This window comes from Macaca mulatta, chromosome 3 (assembly GCF_049350105.2).
Source record: "Macaca mulatta isolate MMU2019108-1 chromosome 3, T2T-MMU8v2.0, whole genome shotgun sequence".
NCBI classification, from domain to species: domain Eukaryota; kingdom Metazoa; phylum Chordata; class Mammalia; order Primates; family Cercopithecidae; genus Macaca; species Macaca mulatta.
The window spans coordinates 104,554,730-104,569,191 of NC_133408.1; the positions used below are offsets into that span (position 1 = coordinate 104,554,730).

Consider the following 14,462-nt stretch of genomic DNA (forward strand, 5'->3'; position numbering starts at 1 on the left):
GAAAACCAAATACTGCATGTTCTCACTCATAGGTGGGAATTGAACAATGAGAACACTTGGACACAGGGCGGGGAACACCACACCCTGAGGCCTGCTGTGGGGTGGGGGGCAGGGAGAGGGATAGCATTAGGAGGAATACCTAATGTAAATGATGAGTAAATGGGTACAGCACACCAACATGGCACATGTATACCTACGTTACAAACCTGCATGTTGTGGGCATGTACCCTAGAACTTACAAGTATAACAATGAAGAGAAAAAAAAAAAGAACAACATAGGCAACATACAAACACACACACACATACACAAAAGTCAGGAAACACAGATGCTGGAGACAATGTGGAGAAACAGGAACACTTTTACACTGTTGGTGGGAGTGTAAATTAGTTCAACTACTGTGGAAGACAGTGTGGCAGTTCCTCAAGGATCTAGAACCAGAAATACCATTCGACCTGACAATACCATTACTGGGTATATACCCAAAGGATTATAAATCATTCTACTATAAAGACACATGCACACGTATGTTTATTGCAGCACTGTTCACAATAGCAAAGACTTGGAACCAACCCAAATGCCCATCAATGATAGACTGGATAAAGAAAATGTGGCACATATACACCATGGAATATTATGCAGCTATAAAAAAGGATGAGTTAATGTCCTTTGCAGGCACAAGTATGAAGCTGGAAACCATCAGTCTCAGCAAACTAACAAAGGAACAAAAAACCAACCACCACATGTTCTCACTCATAACTTGAGGTGAACAATGAGAACACATGGGAGGGGAACACAGGGAGGGGAACATCACACACCAGGCCTGTCAAGGGGTGGGGGTCTAGGGGAGGGATAGCATTAGGAGAAATACCTAATGTAGGTGATGGGTTGGTGGGTGCAGCAAACCACCATGGCACATGTATACCTATCTAACAAACCTGCACATTCTGCACATGTATCCCAGAATTTCAAGTATAATAAAAGTCAGATTTCTCCAAAAGTTGAAAACTCAGACCAAAAAAAAAAACTTCCCGAAAGCCCAGAATAGAATAAAACTAGAAAGCTCCTCGATTATGATATTAGTTCTAGAATAGTCCCCACTCCACTCCCAATTCAGTGCTCAGAAGTAGAAGACAGATAATTCAAATTGGATTAAAGGCATAACACAGATCCTTGTTGTACATAAATCAAATACTCAAGGGAACACAAAGTATTACCATCTTACTCACAAAGTTTCAAGCCTAAAGGAAGAAGTTAGTCCAGATTAGGGCATCCTAATCCTTCCAGTTCTATTATCATATAAAAACAACTTAAAATACTTGCAAGAAATATTACATCTATCCATAAAAAGGGAGTTAACAAAAGATACCATGATCTTAAAAATACTTTATGACAAAACGCTACCTTTGAGGGAGTACCCTGTCACCTGCATGTAGCAAGTTGGTATTACAATAAACATTCTAACAGTCCAAGCCAAAAGAGCTTTTAAAATTACTCTAAAACGTTCGTTACTAAAAACCAAGGCAACCTAGGAAAATGTTTTTAAAGAATATTTAATGATATAGGACAATTTTTACACTATTACTATAATCTCAATTTTATTTATATACACAGAAAACAAGATAAAGTATATAAAACTGTGAATGTAATGGCTCTCTTAAAGAGTGTATTTATGCATTATTTTTATGAAGCAGAGACCAAGTAAAATGAGATGCACATGAAGATCAGTAAGAATCAACTGTTTCCTTACCTCTTCCAAGTTATTCTTTTCAACCAATTTCCATCTCAGTCGAGCTTTTAAGCTTTTCAATGTCTTCTTAATGGACAGCAAGTGATCTACACTGGGACTCTTATTTAAATATTCAATAAGCTGCTTTTTAAACTAAGTAAACAAAAGTTATGTATTTTCAAACACATAAGAAAAATATTGAACAGTGATCATTTATTATTTATCTGTTAAGATTCAACTAGTATTTACTGAGTTCAGGTTGAGATACTAAGAAAATATTTATTTTTCAACAAGATAATTCAATAGATTTCCTTTTATCCATGTTTCTATTTAGAATATCAGTTCCAGCACTCAAAGTAGCAAAGACAAAAGTAGTATTTCAAACTGAGACATACAATAAAACACACATTGTTAGTATGGATGAAAAAGGAATTTCTAGTGAGGATGTAAACTGAAATCATCTTTCCCAAAAGTGGTTTGAAAATATGTATCAAGTTTTAATAATGTCCATTCCTTTTAACTCAGTAATTATAGAATTTAGAAATCTGAGAAATAAAAACAAAACAAAATTATGCACAAACATATGTACAGTGTTATTTATGGTAGAAAAAATTGGAAGTAACCTTAATGTCCAACACACATGAAAGGTTAATGGTTAATGTTGCTGTACATCTACATAGGGATGAGGATTTTGTCACTCAAGATGACAGTATAGAAAAATCATTAATCATATAGAAAAATGTTCATAATATACCATTACATGAAGAAAGTATGTTTGAAATAACTTACAAAACAATGCGATGCATATATATATATGCTCACAAACATATAGATGCACATCCAGTAACTACTCTAAAATTATCTCTTAGGCTAAGGGAATTATAAGCAATGTTTTATTTCTTATCTTTCTGTATATAGCAAATTATCTACAGTAGATGTGTATAGACAAAAAGAAAATGATGTTAATGGTTGTGGTTCTCATAGACATAAGAAAATAATAGATTTAAAATAATTTTAAAATTTGATATATTTATATCATCAAAAATCACCATTTCCAGTTGATAGTGAATTCTAGTAATAATAGATAATTTACTGACACTGAGTATTAACAAGAGAAAAATTTAAGTGTTAAAAAGTTCAAAGCATCAATTTATAAGATCAATAAGAGAAAGCATAATCAAACCTCAATACTGTCCTTGTACTTAGCTTGTACTGTGGCAATGAGCCTTTCCTCTGAACGAATCTTTTGCAGTACTTGACTATATGTATTTAAAATTATCTCCTTGTCTGCATCACCTTGATCCTAAAGGAAATCACACACATAGAATTATACACAAAGGACTATCCAAAAGAGCTAAAGTCTCCAATAACAATAGATAAACTTCAAAATTATGCCTTTAACGGATTTCTGTAATGATTTCAAAACAGTTCTTAAACACGAATGTTTTCCTAGACAGAAGAAAGACAGATATCAAAGATGTTCATATGGAGGCCAGGCAACATAGTGAGACCCAGTCCCTAAAAAATATTTTTTTAATTAACTGAGCACAGTGGTATTCACCTGTAGTCCTAGCTACAAGGGAGGCTGAGGCAGGGAGATTGAGGAGTTCACGGCTGCAGTGAGCTAGGATCACATCAATGCACTCCAGCCTGGGCGACAGAGCAAGACACTGTCTCTCTAAAAAAAGCAAAGCCATTCATATGGGAAACTTTACCCCTATTACACCATTATTCCCAAAGCTGTGTGGAGTAAGGGCATTAATGGAAATCAGGGATACTAATATGCTAAATATAAGAACTATAAACAACATATAGACCTTCAACACCTTACTTTTAGAAATCGCCTGTTAACAACTACCTCTAAAACCAACTCTGACAAAACTATCTAAATCAGGACTATTTAACAATATAAAACTTCTTCATGTATTTTTAATGCCAATATGAATAAAATTATAAAAAGTAAAAAAAAAGAAAAAACAAGAAAATGAGAAGCCTAACCACTGAAACACTGGAAAGCAGCCTGAATAACTGGGAAAGAGTCCCAGTGAGCAATAAATAAAATTACAAAACACCCTTTGGAGTAGCTACACTAATTTTTACCTTGACACAGTAACAAAGAATATACACAATGGTGAAAGAAAGAGGATGACGAATCCATCTTGTGTGTCAACTTTCAGATCTCTCTCAGATTTTAAGTTTTCACAAACTCTAAAGAGTCTCTTCTTATAGTCATTGGGTATGACAGACTCAAGAATCAAATGATTTAGACAGATTGTTCACTCAAATTAAGAGCGGTTTTCTTAGAATTAAACAGATTTTTTATGTGAAATGTCCTATTAAAACAAAAACGTCACCTAAGAATAAAACTTTGCATTGTGTTTGGATTAGAACTTGACATGGTTACTCTTTCAAACAAGCCTATTAGAAGAAAGCTAAGATCAGTCTTAATACCTTCTAACTAGCAAGAAAAACTCTCTTATTGGTTAATACTTTCTAACCATGAAAGGAAACCACACTGCTTCAAAGGCGACAATAATAAAGAATATCGATACTCACAACCAGAGCTATCTCCAGCTCTTTGCAGACACTCGACTCAGTCTTCTCTAGGATTTCATCAATATTATCTACTGCGTCTTCAGAAATCAGTGGTTCTTCCATCGATAGGTCAAAAACCTCATTTGCAAAAATAAACACATGAAACATCTCATCTAATTCAATCAGCATGCATTATGCCTTAATACCTGAAGCAGAGTATTAAGCTATACCCTGGACAATGTAAAAGAAATAAGAATGCATAAAAAAAAAGTGCCTACCCTCATAAAATTTATGCACTGAAAGGAAAAAGGTACATATGCATAGCAAACCGTAAGAAAATAAATGGTTAAGAGAGGGAAGAGGACAATCCTCAGGAAAAGTTGAGAAAAAGGAGGAACAAGACTGATACGATTTTTTTGAGGCTAATAAAAGGAGCAATCTGACTAAAAGCTAATAAAGAACCTTGACTGGTAAGGTGGCAAGTTTAAATCTGATACATAGTAGGTAGACGATGTCAGCTCTTGAACAAAGTATGTGATTTTTAAAATATATATTCCCTGGTTTATGCTACAAACACAACAGGGCAGGAGCTTTTATTACCTTTAAGGTTCTTTGGAACCATGCTACCAGACGCTGCAGAGAAGCGTCTGTTTCGCTTCTAACATTGGTGAACTCCTCTCTTTTATCACACTTCCAGTCATAAAATTTTTTAAGTATTTCATCAGAATTTGCTCCTTCTTTGGCTTCTCCATACACTGCTTCTAAAGAGACTGACAAATCCTGCAGAGAGATACACTTCTGTTTATTAAAGTTTATTAACTCATTCAGGATTCAAGCACTGTGTTAGGATCTAAGGCGCAGAAAAGCAGTATGCTGAATCCCCATTCTTGAGAATTTCATAAATACAACTTAGAATCATCAGACAGAGATGAAAACAAAAACCTACCTAGAAGGTGGTTTATTTGGACCATAACAGTAAAGTTTATTAAGTGAATTAGTTACAAATAGAAAGCTTTATATCCTTACAGTTTTTAATTAAGTAGAAATTACCCTATTTTCCTAACTTTTTTGTATAAATTTATTGGGTAAAAGAGTAATTTTGTTACATGGATATATTGTGTAGTGGTAGAGTCTGGGCTTTAGTGTATCTATCATCCAAATGTACACTGAACCAATTAACTTCTCAACATCTACCACCCTCTACCCCTATCACCCTTCTGAGTCTCTCTTGTCTATCATAAGAATCACTACTGTTTGTCCTGCCATGAAAGTTTCTAAGACCTATTGCTAAAAAAAAAAAAAACTACATGCCAAAATATACAAATAATTCTAATTAAGTAAAGACATTAAACATATATATGGACAATCATGCATCATTTAGCGACACAAATATCTTCTAAGAAATGCAACATGAGGCAATTTCATCATTATGCAAACATCATGGAGTGTATTGATGCAAACCTAGATGATACAGTTTACGATACAACCAAACTACATTCTATAGCCTACTGCTCCTAGATACAGCCTGTTACTGTACTGAATAATGTAAGCAACTGTAACAACAATTGCCTATCTAAACACAGAAAAGGTACAGTAAAAATAAGTACTATAATTTTATGGCACCACCACCATATATGCAGTCCATCATTGACCAAACCATGCAGCACTTGACTGCACTTAAAGGTATTTTCTAAATGAATTGGCCTGGCTGCGTTTGTTGGGGCAGGTGGGCAAAAAAAAAACTAATAATAATTAAATAAAAGCAAATAAACAAATAAATAACAATAATAAATACATTTTTTTAATGTAATAAAGAATTGGAGGGGGGGGCGCCCAAGATGGCCTAATACAAACAGCTCCAGCCTCCAGCTCCCAGAGTGAGCGAAACAGAAGACGGGTGATTTCTGCATTTTCTTTTTTTTTTTTTTTTTTTTTTTGTGGGAAAAATTCTCTATTTAATAAATGGTGCTGGAATAACTAACTTGTACTATGTAGAACACTTAAACTGAACCCCTTAATTACACCATATACAATAATCAACTCAACATAAAGACTTAAATGTAAAACATTATAAGAAACCCTGCAAGATAACCTAAAAGCTACTGTTCTAGACATAGAAACCTGCAAACACTTGAGGATGAAGCTACCAAAAGCAATTGCAACAAAAGCAAAAGTTGACAAATGGGACCTATTTAAAATAAAGAGCTTCTTCACAGCAAAGGAAACTATCAACAGAATAAACAGACAACCTACAGAAGAAAAGAAAATATTTGCAAACTTTGCCTCTGACAAAGGTCTAATATCCAGAATTAATAAGAACTTAAACAAGTTTATAAGAAAAAAAACAAACCTCATTAAAAAGCAGGCAAAAACATGAACAGATGCTTTTCAAAGGAAGACATACATGTGGCTAACAAGCATATGAAAAACAAAGCTCATAGGTGATCATTAAAGAAATTAAAAGGAAGCTGGCACGGTGTCTCATACCTGTAATCCCAGCACATTGGGAGGCTTAAGCAGGCAGATCACAAGGTCAGGAATTTGAGACCAGCCTGTCCAATATGGTGAAACCTTGTCTCTAATAAAAATACAAAAATTAGCCTGGCATGGTGGTGGGCACCTGTAGTCCCAGCTACTCAGGAGGCTGAGACAGGAGAATCGCTTAAACCTGGGAGGCGGAGGTTGCAATGAGCCGAGATCGTGCTACTGCACTCCAGCCTGGGTGACAGAGTCAGAGTCAGTCTCCAACTCAAAAAAAAAAAAAAAAAAAAAGAAAGAAATTAAAAGAAAAACCACCATGAGATACCACCTCACATCAGTCAGAATGGCTATTTTAAAAATGTCAAAAAATAACAGATGCTACCAAGGTTTCACAGAAAAAGGAATGCTTATACTCACTGGTGGGAGTGTAAATTAGTTCAACAACAGTAAAAATCAGTGTGGCAATTCCTCACAGAACTAAAAAGAGAATTATCATTTGACTCAGGAACCTGATAATTGGGTATATACCCAAAGAAATATAAATTATTATAAAGACACATCCGCATGCATGTTCATTGCAGCACTATTCACAATAGCAAAGACATGGACAGGCCCTATATGCCTATCAATGGTAGACTGGATAAAGAAAATATGGTATGGTCAGAAGCAGTGGCTCATGCCTGCAATCCCAGAGCTCTGGAAGGCCGAGGCAGGTGGATTGCCTGAGCTTAGAAGTTTGAGACTGGCCTGAAAAAAATAGCAAAATCTTGTCTACATGGAAAATACAAAAAGAAAAAGTGGCCAGGCATGGTAATCCACACTGTAGTCCCAGCTACTTGAGAGGATGAGGTAAGGGAGAATTGCTTGAGCCTGGGAAGCTGAGACTAAAGTAAGCCAAAATCACATCATGGCAATCTAGCCTGGGCAATAAGCGAGACCCAGTGTCCAAAGATAAAATAAAAGATTTAGTAAAAAAAACAAAATATGGCACATAAACATCATGGAATACTCTGTGGCCATTAAAAAAAAAAAAATCATGTCCTCTGCAATAACATCAATGAAGCCCATTAAAAAAAATCAGCTCTGATCTTAGTTATTTCTTGCCTTTTGCTAGCTTTTCAGTGTGTTTGCTATTGCTTCTCTAATTCTTTAAATTGTGATGTTAGGGTGTCAATTTTAGATCTTTCCTGCTTTCTCTTGTGGGCATTTAGTGCTATAAATTTCCCTCTACACACTGCTTTAAATGTGTCCCAGAGATTCTGGTATGTTGTGTCTTTGTTCTCATTGGTTTCAAAGAACATCTTTATTTCTGCCTTCATTTCATTATGTACCCAGTAGTCGTTCAGGAGCACGTTGTTCAGTTTCCATGTAGTTGGGCAGTTTTGAATGAGTTTCTTAATCCTGATTTCTAGTTTGACTGCACTGTGGTCTGAGAGACAGTTTGTTATACTTTTTGTTCTTTTACATTTGCTGAGGAGTGCTTTACTTCCAACTATGTGGTCAATTTTGGACTAAGTGTGATGTGGTGCTGAGAAGAATGTACATTCAGTAGATTTGAGGTGGAGAGTTCTGTAGATGTCTATTGGGTCCACTTGGTGCAGAGCTGAGTTCAATTCCTGAATATCCTTGTTAACTTTCTGTCTCATTGATCTGTTTAATGTTGACAGTGGGATATTAAAATCTCCCATTATTATTGTGTGGGAGTCTAAGTCTCTTTGTAGGTCTCTAAGGGCTTTATGAATCTGGGCGCTTCTGTATTGCATGCATATCTATTTAGGATAGTTAGCTCTGCTTGTTGAATTGATCCCTTAACCATTATGTAATGGCCTTCTTTGTCTTTTTTGATCTTTGTTGGTTTAAAGTCTGTGTTTTCAGAGACCAGGATTGCAACCCCAGCTTTTTTTTTTTGTTTTCTATTTGCTTGGGATATCTTCCTCCATCCTTGTATTTTGAGCCTATGTGTGTTTCTGCACATGAGATGGGTCTCCTGAATACAGCACACTGGTGGGTCTTGACTCTTTATCCGATTTCCCAGTCTGTGTCTTTTAATTGGGGCATGTAGCCCATTTACATTTAAGGTTAATATAGTTATGTATGAATTTGGTCCTGTCATTATGATGTTAGCTGGTTATTTTGCCTGTTAGTTGATGCAGTTTCTTCCTAGCATTGATGGTCTTTACAATTTGGCATGTTTTTGCAGTGCCTGGTACCGGTTGTTCCTCTCCATGTTTAGTGCTTCCTTCAGGAGTTCTTGTAAGGCAGGCCTGGTGGTGACAAAATCGATCAGCATTTGTTTGTCTGTAAAGGATTTTATTTCTCCTTCGTTTATGAAGCTTAGTTTCGCTGGATATGAAATTCTGGGTTGAAAATTCCTTTCTTTAAGAATGTTGAATATTGGTCCCCACCCTTTTCTGGCTTGTAGAGTTTCCGCTGAGAGATGTGCTGTTAGTCTGATGGGTTTCCCTTTGTGGGTAACCCGACCTTTCTCTCTGGCTGCCCTTAACATTTTTTCCTTCATTTCAACTTTGGTGAATCTGACAATTATGTGTCTTGGAGTCGCTCTTCTCGAGGAGTATCTTTGTGGTGTTCTCTGTATTTCCTGAATTTGAATGTTGACCTGCCTTGCTAGGTTGGGGAAGTTCTCCTGGATAATATCCTGAAGAGTGTTTTCCAACTTGGTTCCATTCTCCCTGTCACTTTCAGGTACACCAATCAGACGTAGATTTGGTCTTTTCACATAGTCCCATATTTCTTGGAGGCTTTGTTCATTTCTTTTTAGTTGTTTTTCTCTAAACTTCTCCTCTTGCTTCATTTCATTCATTTGATCTTCAATCACTGATACCCTTTCTTCCACTTGATCAGATTTGCTACTGAAGCTTATATATGCATCACGTATTTCTCGTGTCATGGTTTTCAGCTCCATCAGGTCACTGAAGCTCTTCTCTACACGGTCTATTACAGTTAGGCATTTGTTGAACATTTCTTCAATGTTTTTAGCTTCTTTGTGACGGGTTCGAACAACCTCCTTTAGCTTGGAGGAGTTTGTTATTACCGATTGTCTGAAGACCATTTCTAGGCTTCAGGGGGTCCTGGCGTTTTAGCTGTGGATCTCCCAATACCTGCAGGTCACAGCGCCACAGAGACTGGGCCTCCAGGATAATAGGGCACAGAGCGGAGAAGAGGAGACCTGAAGGTCGGGCTGCAGCCAGAGACAAAGCGATTTCTGCATTTTCAACTGAGGTACCAAGTTCATCTCACTGGGGCGTGTCGGACAGTCGGTGCTGGTCAGTGGGTGCAGCCCAATCAGCAAGAGCTGAAGCAGGGCAAGGCACTGGCTCACCTGGGAAGCGCAAGAGGGAAGGGAATTCCTTTTCCTAGCCAAGGGAAACTCAGACACACAACACCTGGAAAATTGGGTAACTCCCACCCTAATACTTTGCTTTACCAAGGGTCTTAGAAAACGGCACACCAGGAGATTATATCCCACATCTGGCCAGGAGGGTCCCACGCCCACGGAGCCTCCCTCATTGCTAGCACAGCAGTCTGAGATCTAACTGCAAGGCAGCAGCGAGGCTGAGGGAGGGGCGCCCACCATTGCTGAGGCTTAAGTAGGTAAACAAAGCCTCTGGGAAGCGCGAATTGGGTGGAGCCCACCACAGCTCAAGGAGGTCTGCCGGCCTCTGTAGACTCTACCTCTGGGGATAGGGCATAGCTAACTAAAAAGCACCAGAAACCTTGGCAGATGTAAATGTCCCCTGTCTGACAGCTTTGAAGAGACCAGTGGTTCTCCCAGCACGGAGGATGAGATCTGAGAACGGACAGACTGCCTGCTCAAGTGGGTCCCTGACTCCTGTGTAGCCTAACTGGGAGACATCCCCCACTACATGCAGACTGACACCTCACACCTCACGCGGCTGGGTACACCTCTGAGACAAAGCTTCCAGAGCAAGAACCAGACAGCAACACTTGCTGTTCAGCAATATTCTATCTTCTGCTCCGCTGCTGATACCCAGGCAAACAGGGTCTGGAGTGGACCTCAAGCAAACTCCAACAGACCTGCAGCTGAAGGTCATGAGGGTTAAAATGAAAACTAACAAACAGAAAGGACACCCACACCAAAACCCCATCAGTACGTCACCATCATCAAAGACCAAAGGCAGATAAAATCACAAAGATGGGGAGAGCAATGCAGAAAAGCTGGAAATTCAAAAAATCAGAGCACATCTCCCCCTCCAAAGGAACACAGCTCCTCACCAGCAATGGAACAAAGTTGAACAGAGAATGACTTTGACGAGTTGAGAGAAGAAGGCTTTAGTCGATCGAACTTCTTAGAACTAAAGGAGGAACTACATACCCAGTGCAAAGAAACTAAAATCCTTGAAAAAAGAATGGAAGAATGGATAACTAGAATAATCAATGCAGAGAAGTCCATAAACGAACTCATAGAGATGAAAATCATGACACGAGAACTATGTGACAAGTGCACAAGATTCAGTAACCGACTCAATCAACTGGAAGAAAGAGTATCAGTGATTGAAGATCAAATGAATGAAATCAAGTGAGAAGTTTAGAGAAAAAAGAGTGAAAAGAAACGAACAAAGCCTCCAAGAAATATGGGATTATGTGAAAAGACAAAATTTACATCTGATTGGTGTGCCTGAAAGTGATGGGGAAATTGAAACCAACTTGGAAAATGCTCTGCAGGATATTATCCAGGAGAACTTCCCCAGTGTAGCAAGGCAGGCCAACATTCAAATTCAGGAAATACAGAGAATGCCACAAAGATACTCCTCGAGAAGAGCAACTCCAAGACACATAATTGTCAGATTCACCAAGTTGAAATGAAGGAAAAAATGTTAAGGGCACACACAGAACGGTCGGGTTACCCACAAAGGAAAGCCCATCAGACTAACAGTAGATCTCTCGGAAGAAACTCTACAAGCCAGAAGACAGTGGGGGCCAACATTCAACATTCTTAAAGAAAAGAATTTTCAACTCAGAATTTCATATCCAGCCAAACTAAGTTTCATACGTGAGGGGAAATAAAATCCTTTACAGACAAGCAAATGCTTAGAGATTTTGTCACCACCAGGCCTGCCCTACAAGAGATCCTGAAGGAAGCACTAAACATGGAAAGGAACAACCGGTACCAGCCATTGCAAAAACATGTCAAAATGTAAAGTCCATTGATGCTAGGAAGAAACTGCATCAACTAACGAGCAAAATAACCAGCTAATATCATAATGACAGGATCAAGTTCACACATAACAATATTAACCTTAAATGTACATGGACTATATGGTCCAACTAAAAGACACAGACTGGAAAATTGGATAAAGAGTCAACACCCATCAGTCTGCTGTATACAGGAGACCCATCTCACACGCGGAGACACATAGGCTCAAAATAAAGGGATGGAGGAAGACCTACCAAGCAAATGGAAAACAAAAAAAGGCAGGGGTTGCAATCCCAGTCTCTGATAAAACAGACTTTAAACCAACAAAGATCAAAAGAGACAAAGAAGGCCATTACATAATGGTAAAGGGATCAATTCAACAAGAAGAGCTAACTATCCTAAGTATCTATACACCCAATACAGGAGCACCCAGATTCATAAAGCAAGTCCTTAGAGACTTACAAAGAGACTTAGACTCCCATACAATAATAATGGGAGACTTTAACACCCCACTGTCAACATTAGACAGATCAACAAGACAGAAAGTTAACAAGGATATCCAGGAATTGAACTCAACTCTGCACCAAGTGGACCTAATAGACATCTACAGAACTCTCCACCCCAAATCAACAGAATATACATTCTTCTCAGCACCACACTGCACTTACTCCAAAATTGACCACATAAGTTGGAAGTAAAGCACTCCTCAGCAAATGTGAAAGAACAGAAATTATAACGAACTGTCTCTCAGACCACAGTGCAATCAAACTAGAACTCAGGATTAAGAAACTCAATCAAAACCACTCAACTACATGGAAACTGAACAACCTGCTCCTAAATGACTACTGGGTACATAACAAAATGAAGGCAGAAATAAAGATGTTCTTTGAAACCAATGAGAACGAAGACACAATGTACCAGAATCTCGGGGACACATTTAAAGCACTGTGTAGAGGGAAATTTATAGCACTAAATGCCCACAAGAGAAAGCAGGAAAGATCTAAAATTGACACCCTAACATCACAATTAAAAGAACTAGAGAAACAAGAGCAAACACATTCAAAAGCTAGCAGAAGGCAAGAAATAACTAAGATCAGAGCAGAACTGAAGGAGATGGAGACACAAAAAACCTTCAAAAAATCAGTGAATCCAGGAGCTGGTTTTTTGAAAAGATCAACAAAATTGATAGACCACTAGCAAGACTAATAAAGAAGAAAAGAGAGAAGAATCAAATAGACGCAATAAAAAATGATAAAACGGATATCACCACCGACCCCACAGAAATACAAACTACCATCAGAGAATACTACAAACACCTCTACACAAATAAACTAGAAAACCTAGAATAAATGGATAAATTCCTGGACACATACACCCTCCTAAGACTAAACCAGGAAGAAGTTGAATCCCTGAATAGACCAATAGCAGGCTCTGAAATTGAGGCAATAATTAACAGCCTACGAACCAAAAAAAGGTCCAGGACCAGACGGACTCACAGCCGAACTTTACCAGAGGTACAAGGAGGCTCTGGTACCACTCATTCTGAAACTATTCCACTCAACAGAAAAAGAGGGAATCCTCCCTAATTCATTTTATGAGGCCAACATCATCCTGATACCAAAGCCTGACAGAGATACAACAAAAAAAGAGAATTTTAGACCAATATCCCTGATGAACATCGATGCAAAAATCCTCAATAAAATACTGGCAAACTGAATTCAGCAGCACATCAAAAAGCTTATCCACCATGATCAAGTGGGCTTCATTCCTGTGATGCAAGGCTGGTTCAACATACGCAAATCAATAAAAGTAATCCAGCATATAAACAGAACAAAAGACAAAAACCACATGATTATCTCAACAGATGCAGAAAAAGCCTTTGAAAAAATTCGACAGTCCTTCATGCTAAAAACTCTCAATAAATTCAGTATTGATGGAACGTATCTCAAAATAATAAGAGCTATTTATGACAAACCCACAGCCAATACCATACTGAATGGGCAAAAACTGGAAGCATTCCCTTTGAAAACTGGCACAAGACAGGGATGTCCTCTCTCACCACTCCTACTCAACATAGTGTTGGAAGTTCTGGCCAGGGCAATCAGGCAAGAGAAAGAAATAAAGGGTATTCAGTTAGGAAAAGAAGAAGTCAAATTGTCCCTGTTTGCAGATGACATGATTGTATATTTAGAAAACCCCATTGTCTCAGCCCAAAATCTCCTTAAGCTGATAAGCAACTTCAGCAAAGTCTCAGGATACAAAATCAATGTGCAAAAATCACAAGCATTCTTATACACCAGTAACAGACAAACAGAGAGCCAAATCATGAATGAACTCCCATTCACAACTGCTTCAAACAGAATAAAATACCTAGGAATCCAACTTACAAGGGATGTAAAGGACCTCTTCAAGAAAAACTACAAACCACTGCTCAGTGAAATAAAAGCAGACACAAACAAATGGAAAAACATACCATGCTCATGGATAGGAAGAATCAATATCGTGAAAATGGCCATGATGCCCAAGGTAATTTATAGATTCAA

General features: G+C 38.0%; 1 protein-coding gene across 2 annotated transcripts in view; it reads right to left on the minus strand.

Annotated features, from left to right (window-relative positions):
* STK31 (serine/threonine kinase 31) overlaps positions 1-14,462 on the minus strand; it is a 134,803-nt gene that overhangs the window by 44,062 nt on the left and 76,279 nt on the right. For both annotated transcript variants that reach the window (XM_015133895.3, XM_077996988.1), the window contains exons 12-15: positions 4,863-5,042; positions 4,284-4,400; positions 2,911-3,030; positions 1,749-1,880 (exon numbers count right to left, since the gene is read on the minus strand). In XM_015133895.3, the coding sequence (XP_014989381.3) occupies positions 1,749-1,880; positions 2,911-3,030; positions 4,284-4,400; positions 4,863-5,042 (549 nt within the window). The remainder of the gene's footprint in view (positions 1-1,748; positions 1,881-2,910; positions 3,031-4,283; positions 4,401-4,862; positions 5,043-14,462) is intronic.